This window comes from Brachyistius frenatus, unplaced genomic scaffold, assembly GCF_029030835.1.
Source record: "Brachyistius frenatus isolate BFR_SWC_R1_liver_20210118 unplaced genomic scaffold, ASM2903083v1 Contig_3, whole genome shotgun sequence".
NCBI classification, from domain to species: Eukaryota; Metazoa; Chordata; class Actinopteri; family Embiotocidae; genus Brachyistius; species Brachyistius frenatus.
The window spans coordinates 10,438,854-10,462,500 of record NW_027210602.1 but is presented as its reverse complement, the minus strand read 5'-3'; the positions used below and the strand labels follow the sequence as shown (position 1 = coordinate 10,462,500).

General features: G+C 42.6%; 1 protein-coding gene across 2 annotated transcripts in view; it reads right to left on the bottom strand.

Annotated features, from left to right (window-relative positions):
* The window catches only part of vldlr (very low density lipoprotein receptor), a 50,631-nt gene that overhangs the window by 5,605 nt on the left and 21,379 nt on the right, over positions 1-23,647 (bottom strand). Inside the window, exons 5-17 of one of the 2 annotated variants that reach the window (XM_069706234.1) lie at positions 22,882-23,090; positions 20,292-20,454; positions 19,378-19,500; positions 18,404-18,526; positions 17,348-17,467; positions 15,467-15,592; positions 13,941-14,112; positions 12,384-12,608; positions 12,150-12,268; positions 10,971-11,110; positions 9,030-9,171; positions 8,026-8,175; positions 1-28 (exon numbers count right to left, since the gene is read on the bottom strand). The exon at positions 1-28 is cut by the window's left edge and continues 32 nt beyond it. In XM_069706234.1, the coding sequence (XP_069562335.1) occupies positions 1-28; positions 8,026-8,175; positions 9,030-9,171; positions 10,971-11,110; positions 12,150-12,268; positions 12,384-12,608; positions 13,941-14,112; positions 15,467-15,592; positions 17,348-17,467; positions 18,404-18,526; positions 19,378-19,500; positions 20,292-20,454; positions 22,882-23,090 (1,840 nt within the window). The remainder of the gene's footprint in view (positions 29-8,025; positions 8,176-9,029; positions 9,172-10,970; positions 11,111-12,149; positions 12,269-12,383; positions 12,609-13,940; positions 14,113-15,466; positions 15,593-17,347; positions 17,468-18,403; positions 18,527-19,377; positions 19,501-20,291; positions 20,455-22,881; positions 23,091-23,647) is intronic. The other variant, XM_069706243.1, reaches the window with a different exon arrangement.

The following is a 23,647-nucleotide window of genomic DNA, read 5'->3' as shown; positions in this document are numbered from 1 at the left end:
TCCTTTGAGGGACCTCTGAAAGAAGGGTCTGTCACACAGAGAGAGAGAGAGAGAGCCAAGAGTCATACTTTTGACAACAGAAACATCAGAAGTTGCCCTATTTTTTAAACCGCACACATGTAAAGTAGGCCTTGGTTGAATATAGACCAGATCTCAGGAGACGAAACTAGTAAATAAACGCTCGATAGATGAAAGCAGGATCCGCGTTAGTTCAGCGGGAAAGAAGCCGTTGCATCCGGTCGTGAAACCGTCACACAGAAACGGCAGCAGCGACGCCTCTTTACGAGCTTCACGCTTCTCCTTCTTTGACGTGACACCATTGAAGCGAGATGCACACAGAAGCTGGACGAGCGAGCGGCCGACGTCAAGCAGCGATGGAACGGATTCAAAAGCTGCGACGTGCTGCAAACTGGAGCGCCTGGGCAGCTACGAGCAGGAAGCACCACTGCAGCAACCATAAAACCCTTAGAGCTGCGTCAATGTTGATTAGCAGAGAGGCAGCCGGCGTTCGGAGCTGGAAATGAATGCATGTCAATGCCGAACAAACCGATATGAAGCACAGTCAGACTGAAGCCGACTTCACCTACGAAAGAAAAACTACAGTTCTTTCTCATCCGTCACTGAAGTCCCTCAAACAAAAATGGTCAACACTAAAGTGGAATAAAATCAATGCAATCGTGCATTGTTCTTCCTCGTCAAAACCTTACACCCACATTACCCACAATGCAACGCACACTGGACAGTTTCCTTGTGTGCGTTGTGCAAGTAGCAGCTACTGTAACCTCAAGCATCGCCTCAAGCAGAGTTGAGACGCGCTACAGCGGTCTGGTTAGATCACTTTTCATTTTCGCGCTACACTAGGTTTTGTTTTCTCGAACTTGCCTTTCACGTGTGCTGTAGCGGCAGAGCAGTTGAAGCCTTGGACTGAGAGAGAAAACAGTTTGAGGAACAATGACAAAACCAAATGCGGCCGCATTCCTGATGGCATCTATTTAAAAACGTGAAAAAAAAAAAGGCTGTAAACGGCACACGTCACTAAATTTAAAACGGCCTCTACAAATGTCAAATTAGAAATTCCAGATGTCCACGGCACTCAAAGGGCTTGTGATTGTCTATTAGAGCTGTAAACTGTCTTTAAGACAGCAGACAATCACTGCACACTCAGGCTTGTTCAGACTGCAGGCCAATCAGATCTTCAGGACAGACTGTCCGCACTGTTATTTGCAAGGGAACAGATCGGATCTAGTGTGTCCAGACATCCCAAACTAATCTGCACGGGTTGCTGTGGCAACGGCGTACGTGCAGCTGCAGCACGGACTGTTAATTTCAGCTTCTGTCCGTGGACCATTGTTATCGTTGTGCACTACAGCGAGAAACTCTGCACTTTCTGTTAGCTCTGCTGACTCGGTCTCTGAAAATGACATCGTCACCGTGTGAGTGACGGCAGAAAGCCGATCCGAGCAAGCAGAGCGTCCGGGCCGAGACGCATCTGTAGAAATCCGATTGGAATCGAATTTCAAACCACCTCCAAATATGTAGTTGGGATCCGTATTGCAAAATTTAAAAAAATAAATAAATATCACATTTCATGTGGTTTTCTGCTGTTCAGACTTTCAAAAATCAATCTGGATATGAAAAAAAGTCAGATTCGTGCCGGTCAGAAAGGCAGCAGGGTTAGAACCTCTCTGGTTCCCGCTTCTTTCCTTCACACAACCGACTTCCAAATGTGGGCGTCGTTATGGGAACTATAAAACGCTGCAACGAAACTACAAAGACAAACATAAGATACAAGATCGCAACACTGAATGTCAAACAACGCCGTTTACACTAAGACCTTCAAGACGGCAGAAAGATACATCTCAACATCTGTAATGGACTTAAAGGATTTGAACTTTATTACTGTACTTACCTCAGAACTTAACTTGGATACAACATTGGAGAACACCTTAAATCTTTAACAGAGTGTTTCATAGAAAGATAGGACCCACGATGATACCTCAGAAAACAAACTGTGGAACCAAGCCGTATCCCAGCAGAGTCAGAAAACCCCCGAAACGTGCTGCAATTCAGCCCGAGATCATTTAGCCTGAAGCAAAACACTCCCCGGTTGCCTGTAAAGGCGGTTATACGAATCCCTCCGCGCCAGTTTAAGGCTCAACCCTGAAAGTGAATAGCGTTGCTCATTACTTTCTCTCACTAACAAGATTAGAGCCGGTCAAAGCAGCGAACGCACAATGCTCCACAGTTCCTATTAAGTCCGGCGGCGACGGCTGTAAAACAGGATAAATATGTCAGCTGGTGGTTCGGCAAAGAGCGACGAGGCCTTTGGCTGCAGCCCAACTGGGAGGAAGGTGGAGGCGCATTCAGCGAGTGACAGGTATCCCTTTTCAACCCCTCCCACACCATTCTCACTTTTGTAACTCTACTAGAATGGAGACAGGCGTGTAAACACGGACGTAGAAACACGCACATAAAGACACTCCCAAGACAACCAAACACGCACACAAACACGCAGGAGCACCCGCTCGCACATACGTTTACACGGAGTCACATGCTCTGAACTACACACAGACACACAGACGGCAGTCTGGTTGGTACATTCAGTCATCTCCGTGGCTGTTAAGAGCCTGAGAGCAGCTCCAGATTTCCAAACAGCCTGTGAGGAGGTGAGTCGGGCTGCAGGGATGTTGACTACATCAAGGCCGTTACCTCCCGGTGCACCAGGCCGGCTGTAAAGTCTGACGCAGACAATTTCAACCGGTGCACACTGCATCTCATTCCGCTACCCGATCTTCTGGTTTCACACCCGTTCAAACAATCACACCCACTGCAGAAGAGTCTAAAGACGTCGGTATGCCGCCTGCACTCCGACGGCGATGAACGGTTCATTTTCTCTCAGTTAGTATCGCTTGCTTTTGTCAACAACCAAACACAAAAGCAGGAACGTCTCTGAGGTGAGCCGGTCTGAAAATGCACACCACGATCTCCATACTGAAAGGATTACTCTGGATTTATTTCTTTTTTTAAACTGCCTTGAAGTGTCATACAGAACAGCTACCAACACCTTTCCCTCCGGATGACCTTGGCCCCAACTATACTGACAGCTTACTCCTGGTAGAAGTCAATAAGCCTCCGTTACTGGCACCTCACTTGGGAACGTCTACAATAACTAATGTACAGACATTGGAAAATGTGTTGGTACGAAATGATGCTTCACCTGTCTTGGGAACGTCTACAATAACTAATGTACAGATATTGGAAAATGTGTTGGTACGAAATGATGCTTCACCCGTCCGGTGTTGAGATTCAAAGGTTTTCTCAAGTATTCTTCATGTCTCTGGTATGTCAGAATAAAAGGAAACAAAGTTCGAAAAGAGATAAATTTACCTTCAAAAAGACTGAATAACTGGATAATAGTGTTATTTCTTTAAATAGCATCACGCATGTCTTCTGTCTCGTAATCAGTTATTCTGCTTTTCTAAATGGAGAAAAGTGGTGACTCAGCTGTATGTTGTGATCACCAGACTGAACATGGACCAGAGAAAGCAAAGACAAACATGTAGCGGCAAGAAGACCATTTGTAAGTCGGTTGATGCTCGAACGACTACATTTGCAAATATAGACCAGTTTAAAAAGGTCCATGAAACTGTAGTCAAACTGCCGGGGTGCAGCAGCAAAGAGGGAAAAAAAATCCACCCCGGATTAAACAGAAGGATGAAGGTGAAGAAAGAAAAGACCAAGTAAAACGTCCAAGTACATACGAGCTGCATTCTAAAGGTCTGAGTTCATCAGCGTTACATTGCAGTCCGTGTCGCTTTTTGAGCGCAACAGGATCCGTGGAAGGAAGACTCCACCGCTGGAAGGAAACCTTTTCAAAACTCCACTGGAATTCGCTACAATACACATTGATGAACCGCAGCACTTTCTGGGAGGACTTCCTTTGGGAAAATGAGACAAAACGGGAGCTTTTTTTGCCGAGTGACATCAGCTCTGTATTCACAAACAAAAAGATTTTTTTTTTTAACAACTAAAAGCCACCCAGAATGACTAAAAAGCTGAACCGTTCTGAAGTGGCCTTATAAACACGCTCTGGTCTGAATCCTATCAAACATCTATGGAGAGCTGAAACATGCAGTTGTTGCTGAGTCAGAGTGGATCAGACCTGCTGACAGCAGCACACGTCTCACTGAGCTGCAGAAATCATTTGTTTGCAGTTATTGCCTCTGAAGGTTGTGCAACAAAATATTAGCTTAAGGGTCCCATCAATTGTCATTTATTTTATTATTTACAATATTCTGCCGAATTAAAACTCAAAAGCAAAGCCAGATTAATTCAAATGTTTAAAGCCGAACTACCAACAAAAAAAAAAAAAGTCAACGATATCTTTACAGTGGAGTTAGTGACAATACTTTGAATGGTAGAAAAACCCTGAGACTGTACAAAGTAATTGGTCAAATATAAGAACTGTAATTATGTTGGAGCATAAAAACAACACTACATTTGGTACAAATAAATATTAGCAGAAGTCACGACACATTTTGGTTGAACAAATGTTGAGGTGCTTTACAGAGCGAAATAAATACAACTTCCTGAAAACACTAAATTTCTGATTTAAAAAACAAACAAAAAAAACAACAACTTTTAAATATTTTCTCTACTTTCATTTATCCAGGGAAGTTTGACTAACAAGTAATATGTCCTTTTGTCAGGACTTTAACCTATAGTGAACAGCCCTGTAAACACCAACGTCTTTCAGCGAGTGAGTGAGGAATACATTTACAACCAGAGGTCGGCTGAAGGTCAAGACCCGCTATATCACTTCTTAAACTAAAAGCTCTCTGCGTTTCATATACGGTGCCCCCATACACTGGGACTTCACTTAGTCTTGTTTGAGAATGCCATAATCCCATTCACAGTAAAGTACGACAACCACAGTTTGATCTGCTGGCAACTGAGCAGAACCAGCAACTGGGGTCAAGGACACAACAGTGGAGTTGATGAGTGAAGGGGGAAAAAAAAAAGCTTGTTTCTCTGGTCTGAACCAAGCGAGCTTCTGCTCACTTCAACTTCCAAACAGAAACTCGTATCAAAGAGACACCCGACTTGTTCACAAATTCCACCGATACACACCACGAAACAGAAACGCACATGAAGAAGATGAAAATAGAGTAGAGCCGCAGAGATCATACAGAAGACGTCACTAAAAAGGACAGGCTGCAAAAACTGTCCAGACTCTCAGGCCTCACTTTAAAAAGAAAGAGAAAGTAGAGTGGAATCCTGAAGAAAAGTGAACAGGCTAACGAGGTAGACTTTAACTCTGGAGGACAGCGGTGCTGAGGGTTGTCAGGGAGATGTTCCAGTACTTTGTGTACACCAGTGTCTCGGTCTACAGCTCCAGTCCAATTAGGGGGAGTATGTGCACTGAATTCAGCTGTCAGGTTCCGATCTGACACCGCTTCGGTTTGAAAAGGCTAATCTGTGGGAGCCTAGAAAGGAGCTGGACTGCTCGAGACAAAAACAATTGTAAGGGAGAGGACAGCGTTTCCAAGCAACCTTTTCCCAGAAAAGAACAATGTGGAGGGCAGAGATGGAGTTTCATTTTCGTAAAAAAAAGTAAATTCTAAGAACGAAACATTTTATTAGGAGCTACTAAATCAATAACATTCAATTACCTTGTAAACAAAGTCATTTGAAAGCAGGGAGTGAATGCAAACAGGCAAATTGGCGCAAACTGAAAACATTTACACTTCATTTACATAATTTAGATTGAACTTAAAGCTGTTTTGACTCCATTACGTCAAAGTACAGAGATAGAAGAGTTAAAGAGAAATTGACATTATAACAGTATAACTGGAGATCCTGGTGAGTTAAGGAACCAATAAAACATGATGAGTTTCCCAAAGCTCCATTTCTTAGGTCTCCTCCTATCCTGCTCAGGGTTTTTTTTTTTTTTTTTTTCCAGATTCACGAAACAATATTAACAAGTGATTACGGTCCCATATAATTATTAAACAAGAGTATAGTATGCATTCATTAACTGGATGGCATTTTGGCACTACTTGTCAATCAGGATCAAATTGAAAGAATTGTTTCGGTGCCAAACAGGTGTGATCTAAAAGTCAGTGCTCACGTCAGACACCTCTGACCTCTCGCATTCATGTACTTTGACCCTTTTGAGCCACTATAAACACGACCCCTGCACTTGTTCAGCCTGGTGCAGAAGAATGTGACCCGTCTGCACGACCTCAACACCTCCGGGACAAACGGGAGTGCTGACTGTGAACCAGAGAAAATCTCTGCAATCAGGTTCCTAAATCTTGGTGACAAGTCTTCCCACGAGAGAGGAGGCTGGCAGCAGACTGCCCGTGGTTTTCAAATGACACATTTAATAAAATAAAAATCACATATGGGTGTTGTGCACATTTAGCTGTCACAGTCCACAGAATAAAAAAAAAAAAAAAAGGCAGCACAGACCAGGACTCGACCCAGCAGGCAAAACTGAACCAGAGGAGGGACCTCGGCAGCGACCAGCAGTAACTGGAAGAGAGATCGACCTCCGGAAGAGTTCAGCTGTCAGGACGACGCGACACTACAGAGACACTTTCAAAACGCAGGAGGAGGAGACGGCGCTGCGGCTGAGATGTAAAGACGGACCGGGTTGAGAATTGCCAAAGGAGGCGCAGAAAAGCTTGGATCACAACACTAAGGGGCTCGGCTACTGTTCAGCTGTCAGAGACTACGAACACAAGCAGACAGCTGCGCTCGCGGCTGGCATGGTTACGGGCAGAAGACGGGACTCGCAGAGGAAATGCTCACCAGAGGAACATTCCTGAGGAGCAGTGATTGCAGCCAGTTTAAACCACAGAATCAAACCGAATTCATTCCAATTCTTACGACGGATGGATTGAAGTGTTGAAGGGGATCACCTCGTCTTCAAGGAGAGCGTATTTCAGATGGCGCACTAAAAAGGCACGACGCAGCATTTGTGTGTCCAGCAGTTGTGTGTGCACAATGAGCAGCGACGTGTTCCATCCGTTTGGTAGTTCCACCTCTCCCGTTTTAAGCATCAGTGTGGTTTGTAATATTCCAGCTAAGAGCAGACAAATATGCGAGATCAGACCAAATCAACATGAAGCAAGAAGTTGGTTTTATATCTGGCAGCATGACAAGTTTTTGCTGCGTTTCAAATCTTGGTAATTTTAGAAAGCTTAAGCATAACGTTAACCAAACGCCATCAAACCCCGCATATTTCTAGACCCACTACACTGCACCATCCGGGATGAAATGAGAACTGAAACTGTCGCTTTTAGAAGAGAGATCACCATTTTAAGTGAGATGTACAGTCGGATAAATATTTTTTTGTCTTCTTCTGTGTCAGAGAGTTTCTTTGAGTGTGAATAAGGTTTTTTTCTGTTTATGCAAATCTTCTAAAGTTTTGTTTATTTCAGTGTGTAACAACATGCTAGATCCGTTTTACATTGTCTGCATTGTATTTGTATATTTTAAATCACTCACTAAATCATTTGGTGATGCAACTTGGCCAGAAATTAGGAGCACTGGGTTTGCTGCAGCAGATCTCCCTGCTCATGCAGCAGAATGGTAAATGAGAATATATACAAATATGAATCAATACTGAGAGAGCACGTTAGAATGATTACTTGTGCAGCCCACACTTTCCACAAAGATTTCATCTTGTAATATCAAAATAGACTAAACTGTCTTTGTACCATCTTTACGAGCCTCGCAGCCTATTTCACAGCAGTAATCAGAAAGCCACGCTCGCACTCAGATCACAGATGGTAAGTGTCCCACTTCACAAATGATTGCTGGAAGCAAATTTCTGATATATTTTTGAAGTCCTACAGGGGCTTCACGGGCTCATTAGTATGCATTCATTTTGATCTACAAACGCGTCGGAATTCATTTTGTAGCTCGCAACGTTTGGCGAAACGTCTTCTGGGTTTCAGGTGTAAAACGGCAACGGCAAAAAAAAAAACGATGCTCCGGCGGGTTGCCGTGACTCACCGGGTCGGCAGCGGAAGCCGTCAGTCGCCAGCTCCTGTCCCTCCGGACACACGCAGGTGTATTTGGGCGAGTGTTTGTTGATTAGCGGTGCAGGCAGACACATGTAGCTGCAGCCTCCGTTCGCTCCTTTCTCTGAGCACCAGTTAGTACCTGCACACAGGAGACACCTCAGATCAGTCGGCCTGATCTACAGAACGTCGGCGTAATAAAGTCGCATGAAACAACTGCTCTCATTAAAACTACATCCAATGAACTCTTGTAAAACTGGTGCAACAGCTTCATTAAAGATTACGGGAATGCTGGGAGGAGCCGAAGTGCATGAAACCAGCTCAACCACCCTCGTGCGCTGTCAATTATATTCCCATTATAACGTGTACAGTGTGACTGGACTACCACGGGTTGGTAAACTATTTGATGACAATATTGTCAAAATTAAGTCTTCTCGCCGTTTGTCTGTAAAACCATCCGGACTCAAAGCTCGCTTGTTCAAGTTGCTTTCAACCATATCGCATGATCTTCATCAACGGGTGGAGTTTGCTCAGTTGGTGCGGACGTTTCCATTTCTTCTGAGGAATATTTTTTCATTTTTGAATGCTGGTTTCACAGTTTAACTTAAATGATCTGATCAAAAAGCTTCTGGCGCGAGTTGGCAGAGATCGTATGTTGCCACCATCTCGTCGAAAGAGAAAGAAGCTAAGAATCGTCGACTACTTCCTTCCACAAATCTGAACTAAATGCTGTCAGTAGGAAATAGACCGCTAGACAACTTCTGGCAGCGTGATGATCAGAATTGGTACTCCCCGTATCCTTTATAATGTGTAATTAAAGTCATTTTTTTCCTTCATCCACTCGGAGAACACGCTCCCGTCTCGGGGTTGTTGTGATGATGTCGCCGAGCGAGCGGGACTCCGGCGAGCGAGTCAGTGAACTGCCCGACCATCTTTAATATCCATCTGTTCTTGACGGGTGCGCTTGTTTTCACCACCTTCACAGCAACTTGTTACCTGACAGCTGAATGAGCTCGTGGTACACGATGATGTCCTGCGGGTCGTTCAGGTTGCTGGCCAGCGTCACCACGTCGGAGCCGGTGAACTTGTTTGCGCCGAAGATCGCTTCGTTTTCACCGTCGGTCCAGAAGACGCGATCCTGAATAATAAAGGACAAAAACATTTTTTACTCATTATATTTCTCATAACAGCTAAAAGCTTAATAAACTAAAATACTGACACAGTCTCCATAAAAGAGCATAACAGACAACACAAACTATCCAACACACGTCGTTTTAACATCTGTATTATCTTACCTAACAAAAGGAAAACAATAGAAGACATCTATTGATAAACTACATTTATAAAAAAAATTAATACCTTTGGTTGAACCACCCAAAGTTCGTTTAACCATAAAACGCAGAGTCGGTACAGTTGTCATGTTTTGGTTGCAAAAATAACGTATAAATAGTTAATTATATTGAATTTCTGTCATTTAACTAATGCTTGTACCATATCTGGATTAAGAAAATGATTTCTAATAACAATACCCTCAGATGCAACAATAACGTTTGTATCGTTTCCAATAAAAACTATATTTCATAGATTCCAATCTTCAGAGCCAAATGTGTAACCGAATACATGAAGAAGCCGCATCATAACACAACGTACAAATCCAACCATCTGTGGTGTTACTGCAGCGCTCTGCAGAGACCACCGGCCGAGGACACTTCTCTCTCTCTCTCCGAGGTTTCACCAACATCTGCATATCCGGCGTCGGCGGCTCTCGCCGCTCGTGTTAACACGCTAACCCTGTTAACACGCTAACCCTGTTCTTCGCGTGTTTACATGAAAGGTGGATGAGGATTATTATTCCGATGAGGGCTGACAAACTTTCATAGACATGATTCGGACAACAACTAAACGTAGCTCGGACGGGAACGCTACGGGTCGTTACGTAAACCGCACGGAGCCCTGCGGTGTTCAAGTTACAGGAGCGGGCATCTTATGCACAGCGCCTCAATGAATACATGCATCATCTGTCTGAGTGCGAGCCAGTTAGCAGATGTGCGAGTGGGTGTCGGCGAAGGAGACGGCGAGAGCGCCGCATGTCCACGATTCTGTGATTCATGCGAGAGGGAGTCTAAAAATAGTACGCGAGGAGTGCAGCTTTTGAAACGGGAGACTCCAATTGTTGGTCTCCACAGAGACTGTAGTTCAGATGAGAGATGTGATCCACCGAGTCCGCTCCGAGTCCACCACTTCAATAGAGGAAAATAATGGTTCATTTCGGCCCGGCGTGGTGTAGAGATTTGAGGAAACGAGGAGTTGACTGGTGCGAGCTCACTGAATCATTTTAAAGTTAATGTCTGACCGACGGTGAACAAGATGATCAACGGTAGCAGCTGTGTGCTTCCATGCCTTTCTCAAAGTTGCCTTGTGGAGAAAATGATGCAACTTATTTTTGAAACGGAAATACTAACAGTGTCTCCTCACACTGTAACGTTACTGAAACATTATATATAAAGAACAACAACAACAAAAATCCTTTTGTTGGACGTGCAGAAAGAAGCAAATTAGACAGTAAATACGGAGCACGACACAATGAAGGACATGAAGGGTATGATTACAGTTGCATTTGCTAGACAACAAAAGAGGAGGCGAAATCTAATTCTTGTGAAAGACTGGGACCAACACAGAAAAGTTGGAAAAAAAAACACTGAAAAAATACTAAACACTCCGGAGTTAAAATGGAGCATTATACTATCTCCAGAATATGACTGTTCCAGCTCAAGGCTTCCTTTTCAACAAGGTTAGTTTATCATCCTGACACCGTGGTCTTAACAACCCTGATGCTGTAAATAATATGCAACAGATACCACACACTGATTTTATCTTCCAACTGTCGACACCAACTAATCGAGATCGGAAACGATTACGTACAAATTTATCTCGTACCTCAAAAACAGTGAGAGCGAAGGGATGAGCCAGGTAGTCTGAGGACTGGAGCACTTTCTTCCTGTTGTCCCCATTCAGATCGACGCTACAGAGCATGTGCAGCTTAGAGTCGACCCAGTACAGCCGACCTTTGATCAGATCTGAGAGCAAGAGTCAGTGTAGGTATAAAAAAAAAAAAAAAAATAAAAGAGGATAGAAGATGATGACAAGAGGTGAGAAATGAAAGAAAGAAATAACAGAAGCAAGGATAATAATGGAAGAAGAAAAAGGAGAGTTGAAGGCAGAGAAAGGCCAGAAGATTGGCGGGAGAAAAATGAAGAAGATCAATACAACATGTCAATAACAAGGACAAAATCAATGGCTTTTTCAGTGTGGCGATGCAGCTCAGGAAGACGGAGACTGAACAAGGAGAACGTGCGATGACATGTTGCGTTCAGGTGCTGCGAAGGAACTTGGGAGTCGGAGATCATTAGTCATTGATGCGTTGAGCTGCTACAATTAGTCAATTATTCCACTGGTTAGTTAATCAACCAGTCATCTAACTGGCTCGTTGTTTTGAGTTCTTTTTAATAAAAAAAAATATTCCATCCGATTCGAGCATCCGATTCCATCTTCTGGTTTCTTTTAGTCCTACATGATGATAAACTGAACCTGCTTCGGTTGTGGACAAAACAAACGGTTTTAGGCTGCACCTCGGGTTTTGGGAAAAACTGGTCTTCAGAAAAAAAGTAAATAATGATCACCAAAGAGCCAATAATATGTAATTAACAGATTGAATGATAATGAATAATCCTTTTGTAGCCCTAATGTACAGACACATGAAAAAGCTCCTTTCTCAGAAAATATTGCCAGTTACATATAAAAGCTTTTCATGTTCTCATTTCTGCTGAAATTTTTTATTTTAAATTGAAGTTTCATTCATTGAAGCTTCTGCAATGGACTTTATTTGATGGTGACTGACAAAATCTAAGCAGTGAAAAGAGTTGAAGAGCAAGTGTTAAAAAGATGAAGCAATACAAGTATCCACACATTTAGATGTCAGATTAAAGTGTGTTTTAGTCCAACAGCTAAAAATAAAAACAAAAAAGTGTTGAAAAACAAAAGCTTAATGGATGTGAAGAAAAATGTGCAGTGATGATGTGACAATGTAGAGCCGTGTGTGTGTGTGTGTGTACCCACCCAGTGTGATTCCATTTGGCCACTGGATGTCGGTCGCCACCAGAACCTGTCTGTCCGCTCCGTTCATACCAGACTTCTCAATCTTGGCTGGCTCGCCCCAGTCAGACCAATATAGAAACCTACAGAATCAGCACGTACACGCACAGACACACACGCACCACATCAGTAAATGTACATTGTAGATCAGAGATCAAAGCTTTTCACTGGACATCAGAACACAAGCTTTCCACCCACCCAGACAGCGGATCCACAGCGATGGAGGCCGGTTCCTTGAGGCCTCTGTTGAACAGGATTTTCTGTTTGGTTCCATTGAAGTTGGCCACAGAAATGGATTTGGTGCCGAGATCCGACCAGTACAAGTTCTTATAGATCCAGTCCACTGCGATGCCAACAGGAGTCAGGACATTGTCTATCACTTTGTTGTGGGTCCCGACGTCCCCGCGTTTATCCAGCAAAGTGCTGACAAGACAAAAAACGGAGAAACTCGTACAAACATTGTTCCTCCATTACAGTTCATTAATAAGGCTTTTCTAAAACTTGGTATTGATAGCTCCATCAAATAAACATTTTAAATAATCCAAAGTCACCACAAACATTGCAAGATTTAAATCAACCAGCTAAGTATAATATTTATGTTACCATGGCCACATTAGTGAAAATTCCTGCTGCTTTATTTTACACAGAACAAAGCGAGGCCAAGTCTTCGGAGCCGGTCTCATCAAGAAGAGCCAAAAAGTCAATTCAATCCACTTTGGTGATAAAACACCAGCATTGCTCCACATTATCGCTCACAGCTCAGGTTTCTGCAGTGATTATAGTCTGAACACGCTGCTGGTTTTAAAGTTGGCTCAGCCAGTCTGAACGGTGGACCAATCAGCAATCAATGACAAACTCGGGTGTTTTGTTCCTAAAGGTTGTTAAAAGGGCTCTAATAGTTTCAAAATTAACTTCATGTGCACGTCCAGTAGGATGCAATGATTGCAAACACTTCCCGATGGATCGGAACCGGACCCACACTTTCATTTGAATGTGATAACACCAGACATCCATACTAAACACTGAACTTGAGGTTTAGGTTTCCCCCCATAGATGTTCAGTGTTCAAGGTAATTCAACTAGAAGTAATAGTATATGAGGCTATTGTGTTATATTATTGCTGCGCAGTATTATTGAAACCACACAGAGTCCGACAACCATCCCGAGTTGTTACACGTGGAGAAGCGTTTCTCATATTTCGGTTCCATCCAGATACTGTAGATACAGTTCAAATTCACTTTCTGCAGTCGTTTCCCAAAATTAAGACGTGCAGTTGTCATTTCACCGTTTCCGTACATCGAGTTATTTGGAGCAGCCCACCCAATATCAACATTGATTGCCACGTATTGATTTTCTATTTTCCTATTTAAAAAGGGTAAGCTCCCATTTAATTGTAGAGATATGAGCAGCGCATCGATTCGCTCAGACCCTCCTTACCACGCCATCATTCACAAACACATAAAAAGCATCCGAATTTTCCCTTCTCTTAATGCACACTGAATCAAAACAGAGAAGTCGCAGATTCAGGTCAGCATGTCGATGAGTCGGCGTTTCTGGCCGTGCAAGAAGGCCAAAAACTCTTAATGTAGTGCGCTTTAACTCGCTATGTATTTAATCAAATTGGCACAGTGAGATAAGATGTTCAGAAACGCACACAGACTGGGGAGAATCTTTCTCACCAGCGTTGACTGACAGATACCCAACGTGGGTCTTTTCCAGCTGTACTGACCATCCGAGTCAGTCGTGTGCGATCTACCTGTAAATGGCCTTCTGTCCCAGGTCGGCCCAGAAAATCATCTGCTGGCCAAAGTCGGCATCCAGAGCCACCGTGTTCCTCTGCTGCTCCACAATCTGGGTGTACTCCTTCCTCTCCAGACCCAGACGACGGATATCCCGGCGGTTAGTGAAGATCAGGCAGGGCTCCTTACCTGAGGACAGGAAAGAGTTCATTCAGAGACAGGAACTGAAGCTTTTCAACTCATTAAGACCGAATGGAAACCTTTGAATTACCCGTCTTATCAGTTTAAAAACAGTCGCAAAGGAGGGTTTACTTCACCCAGGATTTTTTTTTTTGAAGAAAAAAAACAGTATGGTGGTGGTGTCAGTGCAATTTTGCATAGATGAAGATTACTATGGTCTGATAGACGTACTATACAAATAAATGCATCATAAATAAGGATTTATATGATTGTTGACCAAAAGCAATGCACCGTCAGGCTGAAGGGTACAGAGATGGTCTTTGTCAACAAGCAGCACAATAACCTCTTCTTACTGCAGAACCACACAAACATCATGTGATCAGATTACAGGATGACAGAACCATCTCCAGAGCTTCCTGATCATATTTGAATGTTAGCATTAAAATGTAATGGGCAGTTCCCGCTGAAGTAGAAGCAGTGGTTTTGTCTTTATAAAGCCGTTTAAGGATTTGTAATTCTCTGGTTAAATGGGACTTTATTGTGTTGAGGCTGTCAAAAAGATATTTCCACCACACTAATTCATTATTGTGAACATTATTATGGGCTTTATTCACAATATGGGGTCATTAGCATTCATGGTCAGAGTCTTTACCTCTGAGCTACAGAGACAGCCCTTCATACCTTGTTCACGGCAGACACTAGATTTGCCACTGATGATATCTTTGTTCCATAAAACTAAACACCCTGAAACTATTAATGGAATGGAATCACTTTTAACATCAAAAATTAAACGAGCAGCCACGCTGTTTTCTGAGGAAAAAGGTCAGTTGTTGGCATTTTTCGCCACCGAACACAATCTCTCAAACGACTGCACTCTGGAAGAAATACTTTTCCAACAAACAAGAGAGACGGTCCTTTTTATAAAGTGTTGATCAAATGATGATCTTGAAGACAACATATTATGGACAGTGATTTGTTACATACTGAAAGTTATTTTGTGACAACATTTCCCTCATTATTTAGAAAAAGTCCTGAATTTTCGAGAGTATTGAGAGCAACATTTAACACTTAATATTAACCCTAATAATCTGGCAACTAACACAATCAACAACAGCCCTGTGATACATGCTCCGTTCATGAAAACCATGTTTCATTTTTGTTTAAAAAAAACAACCCATTTTAATATTTAGTGTACCCACTAGTAGTAGTAGATAAATTAAGGATTTTAAAAAAAGAAAAGAAAAAAGAATCAACCCCTCTGAGCAGAGAAGTGAAGAATCCTATTCATCATGGTGCATGGTTAATGCTGGGAGCTGCTGTTAGATTTCAGGCAGCTCTGTTGTGTAACCAGCTGTTTACTCACCAACAGCCTTACAGACGCCGGTGGTCGGATCCATCTGGTAGCCGTTGTGGCATTCACACTTGTACCCTCCCTTCAGGTTGATGCAGATCTGACTGCAAATACCAGGGTTCAGACACTCATTGATGTCTGCGCAGCGAGAGAGAAGGGGGAGGGTGGGGGAGAGGAGTAATGAGGGGAGAGTGAAAAGAAACAGACAACAGCTGGTATCTGACATGTTTAATTAATCAAGTCTGCTTCATGCCTCCATTTGGATAATCAGACATTTCCACTCAGCTCTGCTACGAACAACAACAACCGTCTCATCGAAGGTTTTTCAGGAAACTCTGCCTTTCTTTTTGAATATTTTCCTCAAACATTCCCAGGATTGCTACAGCATGAGCCTTTACACTGGTGTGAGCTTGGGATACCACGAGCACACATTAACAGTAGCTATAATTAGCGTTGATGTTTGGCCAGAGCCCTCCATAAAAACAAGCCGCTCTCATCAGAAGTAAATGTACATTCTCAGGAGTTTAGTGGTGATTTTACATGTGGGAAAAGATGAATTGCCTCTGTGCACTCAGTGGGGCTCATTCCAGATGGGATTACACACATTTAACAATATATGAGCAGTGTTCGAGGCCAAGATTGGCTCAATAACAAAACCGCGTCGGATCAGTGCCTCCTGAATGTAACCAAGGGGATTCCTGCTTTAAGGGAAACAGATTACAACATACATTACACACTCAACCTTTCAGAGGCTAAAAATGCACACTGAACAGTTGAAACCGGCCTTAAAGCCCAACAACCAGCCTACTGTGTGTCTGGCCAACCCTGCAAAGTGATTTCCAAGCGATAGAAAGAGAAATTCATCTTTGAGAAGACATTTACCCGGAACTTTAACACGGAACAAAGAGTCTCTCCGGTCTTTATCTTTTCTTTTCATACGACCCAGAAAAATAACCTGCCAAGGACATCCTGACTGGATCTATTTTCAGGGCTGTGATGTTTGAGGCCAACTTATCTCTGAGCCACTTTACATGTCAACTAGGAACAAAACAACTAAGTGAAATTCACAACTGCAACCATTATGCTCTACAAAATGATCTGAATCAGATCTGAATCTACACAAGGCTTGCATTTAAAGAAATATTGGAAAAATGTTCAGGTTGAACTGACTAAACTGGGACAATAAGGCAAATGGCAATAATGAAAAACCTACAGGAAACACAAAAAAACATCTTAAACAACAGAAAATGACACAGCTCAACAATCCAACTATGCTTCTTTAAAACTGAAATTAATAAATCCATTACCAAAGTTAAAATCGATTCTTCTTAAAAAACAAAACAACAGGTGAGTGTCAGATGTAAACACAGAAGGCAAGTTGGTCCACTTGGTGCCGGCCAAAAGACCCAATTATTTTCCGTTGAGTTGGTCCTGTTGTGTTGCTGGGTGTGTTCATACGTCGACCACCCAAATGGTTCCGAGTGGACTCAAATGGCTTTATAATATTCTGGGTACGGCAGACTAGTGGTTGCAGATTCTGTTTTTTGTTTTTTTTGCCGTTAGTCTGGAAACTGCCGTTTTTTTTTTTATTATTAACGTTTACTCATCAGTTCTGAAGGGCGGACCAATCGTTAACCAGCGTGGGTGGCAGTAATGACATTGAAGTGAAGCGGTTTTTTTTCCCTGTAAATGTAGATTCAGTAGTGTTTCAGAACATTTAAAATTAACCCAAAGTCTAGCTACTTTCTTCTTGAGAAACATGTTCCATTCATTCCACGTGGAGCTGGATGGTGAGTTACTTTCATGTGTAACGCTAAATAATGAAGTGTTTTGATGAAAATGTCTTGAAATATTTATCCTGGCTGTCTGCAGCGTGATGTAAAGATCTGGTACCTCCGCAGGTCTTGTGGTCGATGAGCTGGAGTCCAGGCGTGCAGTCGCACTCGAAGCCGATCACCATGTCTTTGCAGATGTGGGAGCAGCCGCCGTTGTTCAGGAGACACTCGTTTAGATCTGAAACATGAAACGGGGAACACGGCACATCATACAAACACAGCAGTAACCAAATTCCTTACAATTGAATTTGAATCTTGTTGCACATTTTATATGGTTTATTTCTGGTCAACTTATTGACTAATATTTCCCATCTGAATCATACTACTACATAAAAAGTGTTCTCACTCAGTTTTTGATCAATGAATCTGGATTCTTTTTTTCTTTTTTTTTTACATGCTATCTTTTTGCCTGTCTGAACTGCATTACAATTCATGCTCTGATGTTTAGTATTCTGATTGTGGAAAGCATAATAAATCACTTTTGTCTCAATTCTTTGATCCATGAAAGAGAATTATTTAAGACTCAAGTGAAGGATGCATGAAAGATGCTCAAGCTAAAGTAAAAATCCACACAAATCACCGTCCAGCGGAGAGACAGTCCTGACCCTGTTTGGCCACATTAACTCTCCTGGACATCGTTCATGTGAGCTTCGCTAAAAGCATCAACGTGATGGCGACTGTTCAGACATCTTGGGTCAGGACGGGTCTTCCTGCTCTGCTTAAAGTATCAACATCACAAGCTGCAAATTCAAACACTCAAGAGTTGGCACTGCACAAGCCACAAGGCTTTATGACAAGAGACGTTTTATATAACAAACTGTGGGCTGATCACAGCTGAAACTACTGAATCATTCATATTTACACCGATTCTAATATAATATGAATATATGAAAATGAAACGGGATGATTCATTGTCATGTGTTCTGGCACCTGATGGATTTACATCATCCACACAAACCCAAATATTCTGCTGGTGGAAATAACAGAATTTTTGTCGAGCTCTGATTTTCACAGACCAAATAAAACTCCGTAATTGTCAATAATGACTTTGATATTCAAGATTTCGACAGATTATTACCGACGTTAGAGGAGCATTTGTTTCGTTTTGACTCACTGCATTCTTTGATGGGTTCGTCGCTCCAGTCGGGACAGTCTCGGGCCTTGTTGCACACTTTGCTCATCTCGATGCACTCCCCACTGCGACACTTGAACTTCTCCGGCCCGTTGCACTGAGTCACTGAGGAGAAAGACGACAAATGTTACCTCCCAAAGGGCATTGCCATGGAGGAGTCTTCATCATCTACGAACCAAGAATATTCAATCAACATGCATGACTAAATCGCAGGATGTAGCTTTACTCTCTAAAGCTCTGCTCTGAGCCCGGCTAGCCGTTTCCCTGCGTGCAGTTTTTTTTTGAGGAGTTGGGTAAATAAGGACGCGTCTAAAGATCAGTCTATTCGTGGAAGAACTCTTGACTTTTCAACCTTCTTCTAGATTAACTTCAGCAAGCGAGACAGCAGACGATCTCCAGGCTGCAACGTTTGAGACGAGTTGCTTTAACTAAGAAACGCATCACGGTGTTTTGGTTCCATGATGTCATTTCTTTCAGATGATCAGCAGTTCAAGCACTTCTCAGTCCTTAAAGGAACATCGACACGTTCAGATTGGGTTTTAACGGCAAGTCAATAAAATGGAAGCTCAATATTCAAAACAATTTTTTTCAGCCGTCTATAAGAATCTGCGATGCAGTCAAAAGCAAAAACACAGTCAAGGAAAGAAGATGACTTGGAGCTTGTTTTTCGTTTGTTAAATGCATCTTCTAGATGAGCGAACAAAAATCAAACAAGGCATTAATACACCCCAGAGCGCGCGCGCGCACACCTTTTGTACTTAAACCCAACCTGAGGTGGATATTAAAAGTGGTTCTCTTTGTAACAACACATCTAGAACATATGGCAAGACTAACATATGCCCACAGCATCAACACACACCTGCCTGAAAAAGCCCGAGGTGAAAATATAAACTCGTACATCTGAAGGAAAAAAAAAACAAAAAAAACATTCATTTGTACACGCAGACGGCACGTACTGTTTTTGCAGTTGGTTTCGTCTGATCCGTCTGCGCAGTCTCGGAGGCCGTTACACTGTCTGCTGCCCAAGATACAGTTTCCATCATCACATTTGAACTGATCCGGCCCACAGGTACGAACAGCTGCAGAGGACACACAGACACGATTAAGCAATGAATCTTTCGACAAGAAATTGGTCAAATCATTGGTTAATCATTCTAAAAAATAATTTCTTAAGCAAAACTGGATAAAATATTAGGTTATGAATCTCTTTCTGTCTGAACTACAAAGTAAAAAAACAACAACAAACATTTAGCATATTTGTATAAACTTGATGAGACATTTTTTTTTTTTTATAGGATTCATTTAGAGAGCAGTCAGGTAATCAACGTTGACATTTATAACAAAAGTATGTCCGAAAATAATATCAGTCTAAATTTTGATATGATATGAAAAAAAAAATATCATTGTGACAACATCATACCTTGACACAGCGTAATGGTGTGAATTTCTATTTAGTTTCTTCTGAACTGTCAAAGTTTATGATAACAAGATTATAAGACTTATTTTGTTGCAGTTGTTTGTTTGAAAGTAATAAAATATTCTCAGTATTTTGTCACACCATGAAGAATTTCATAGTGAAAATATTTTAGGGCCATAACTTAAGATAAACACTTTTTCCACGCAATACAGACACACCAAGAAAAAAAAAAACTAAATGCCAAAAAGACCAAACTTTGTCAACTACGGATATGATGAGGAGCAGAATGATATTATACTATTAAATCATAAACTATTGACGAGTTGACAATTACCACCTGTAAGAAAAACAGCCATCTGTTTGCTGCAGTGACCAACAACCTTGTACTCCTGTTGAAATGCTTCATTTTTTATTTTTAAAAATGTATGAATGGCTGCTGGCGTGTGCACATACGACAGTTGGCTTCGTCGCTGCCGTCCTTGCAGTCGGGGTCTCCGTCACACCTCCACTTCTTGTGAATGCATTCTCCCGAGCGACACTGCATCTCGCTGTTGGAACACTTGGCTGGTGGAGTCGGGTGACGGCCGCATCGAGACGGAGACTCGTCCGACTGGTCCTGTAGGGGAGAGACACGTTTTACACGGCAATACTTAGTTTCTACGGAACTGAATTAGTTTGGCCTCCTCTGAATTTTTTTTTTTTTTTAACATATATTGTATGCACACGTTCACAAAACGGGTTCAGTTTTTGATTAAACAAATGATCTAATGAGTAAACTAGAAGGCTTTAGAAGTGCAGAGAAGCAGATTCTGTGACGGCGGAGACCGTCGGACCGTTTCCCAGACTGCTGCCTGGAGCTGCTCTTCAGACCTTCCCATTAAACTCTCGGCAAGAATATGTTTTTACAAATGTGTCAAACTATTGTTTTAGAGGGAATTTGGAAAACCTGATAATACTCATGTTTTGCACATTTTTGTCTGTTGATCAAGATGTTTTGCAACACACCTGCTTTGTAGAGACACAACACAGTGAGAGCTTATTAAAAGTAGTTTTGAGTAAAATTACAGAAAGCACATTGGTATTAACTTCTAAAATACACACAAGATTCCAGAATAAAACAAATGTGTCTGCCAACAAGTTGACCAGTGCATCTGCTATGTAATGTCCTTAAAAAGAAAACCGAGGGGACTAAATGGTGTGTTAAACTTTAGGTCAAATTCAAAGATAAGAGTTTGAGATGTTTTTTAAATTTTTTAAATTTATTTTTTTAAGTTTTACATAGCTCGGTTTTGTCCATACAGGTTTTCTGGGTCAGGTGCAGAGTTAAATGTCATGAATAGTCAGAACGGAATAAAGCCCATATCAACATCTGGCTTGACAAATGTAAGCGTTTACTTTGTGATCTTTATAGTACCATATCAGACATTCAAGAGTTTCCCAGGCTTGAGACAAACATCAGCCACTGACAGACAGCCTTGACAAATTAAGGCCCCGCCCACACTGCCTGATTGGCAGGTGATCTGAGGGACATGCTGGCCAGATAACGCGTAGCTGGAAGCATTTTACACTCGCCAGGCGATTAGCTCATTAATCACTATTAAAACTGGTCAATCAGATGGAAGGGGATCAAGAAGAGCAGCATGAAGGAGTTTCTCACACTTTCATCATCTCACAAAGTCACTGACTCATGTGGGAAGAGATTAACGGGGAGGGAGAATGCGTGTTGTGTGCTGCAGCTGCTCCATAACACTCGTGCAGGGCTGCCGGGGGCTGAGAAAGCATGAGAGAGAATTCCAATGACCGACTCATTGAAAGGAGCTTTTTAAATATTTGTGGGTGCGAGTGTTTGCGTCCGTCGGGGACGTGAGCGATGAATACAAACAGCCAATTAGCAGCTGCGCAGCAAACGGGTGACTCGGATGAACTCTTTCTGCCGCGTGTGAAAACGTGTTGGGGGTGTCAAACTCTGTTTGCGTGTGATCTTGCGTGTGCATACAAAGGCAGGTCAATAACCACTGTGGGAGAAGTGAACTTGCAAATGCAGCGTGTGCGTGCAGAGGTCGCACTGGTCCGTTCATTATAGTGAGAATAAATCTGCTTAGACAATAAGATGGAGTATTTTTTCGCGATAAAAAGGAAGAATTTAAAGCAACGAGACATCGTGTAACTGAACAAGTTCCTTGAAGATCTACAGATGTTAAAAAAAAAAAAAAATCTCCGTTTCATCATTTTGTATGTTATGTCATAATCTCATGACCATGTAAATCCCTGTATTCTTCAATATGTAAACGCTCTGTTGAGTATTTTTGGATTATTTATGGATGACGTCGCTGCTGGTTGCCACTTGGTACCAACACACCCCAAATGTTGGATTAATGAATTTGATCCAATTTCCATCTGCTTTCTTCAACTGCAACTAGATTATTTCTGACTGGAGGTGAATGGATTTAGTGTTTGGTGTTACCGATATTACAAAGAAGCACATATCGCACTCGTCACATTTACGCCTTTAACACAAACCGACCAGAACTAGATGCGTCTTCGATGCTTTCTCAGCGGTTCTGATGGTTTGAAAGATGTTAATGTAGTAATACTAATGTTTGGGCATCCAGGCTGGCCACGGGCCCGGTTTACTGCTGAGGACGCTCTGGGGAGTTTTGGAGTGGAGAGGTGGACTACTTGGAGTTACAGTGATTCATGTCTGACATTAAATATAAAGAGGATGAGTGAACTTGCGTGTCTTACAACAGCTCATTAACATTTATCCGCATCTTCGTGCCATGAAACTCTCATTTAATTTGCGATATAAACCTCCTTCCATTAATACTGTATGACTGGAGGTAAGAGCGTGTATCATTAAGACCGCAACCGGGCCTCGTAAAGTCAGTGTCAACAACGTGCTCCCGCTGCCACTACACCGACTGAGAAAGAAAGCGACTTTCCTTTTAGTACACAACCTGTAACGTGCTTTTCAGAACGCGTGTTTATTTAGCTCGGTTCGGTGCAGAAGTTCGTGCGTGGCATCGCTTTGCGTCCGTCTTACCTGGCAGTCGACGTCGTCGTCACACACCCAGCTGGCCGGGATGCACGAGGAGTTTCCGCACTGAAACTCGCTGGGACCGCAGCTGGAAGGAGCGCACTCCACCTCGTCCGACCCGTCGCCGCAGTCGTCCTCGCCGTTACACACGAAGTTGCGCGAGATGCAGCGGCCGCTGGCGCACGTGAACTCGTTTGGGGCGCAGGTGACGTTACCTGGAGGGCGGTCGAAGCTCAGTCAGTCAAACAACGGTTTCCTTTCATTCAGATCTGACCGTATTCAATTATCATCGTGTCCTGAGGAACATCATCTCTAAAACGGGGCTTCCCTGGATGAGTAGCAGCACACGAGTGCGAGATCACCACTCAGCGCCGAGCTGCGGCTGAAGCGGCGCATGTTTCTGTTGGATAGTGAAGATGGGGGAACATGTTCAGCATTTCCCAATCTGATGAATGAATCATGTTTGCGGTCTGTCAAGAGAGCGCTGCCTGAATCCAGAGTGCCTACTGTAAAGTTTGGCAGAGGAAGAATAATAACCTGGGGCTGGTTTTCATGGTTCAATCTTAATGTTGCATGTACGATGATATTAAAAGACTTGCGCTTCCGGTTTTTTGGCAACCGTTCGGAGAAGACCTTTTCCTGTTTCAACTTCACAATGTTCCCATGTACGAGGCCAGCTCCATGAAGACACTGTGGAAGAACATAACTGACCTACAGAGTCATGACAACCACATTCAACACGGCTGGGATGAACTCGGTGGCTGCAATCAAA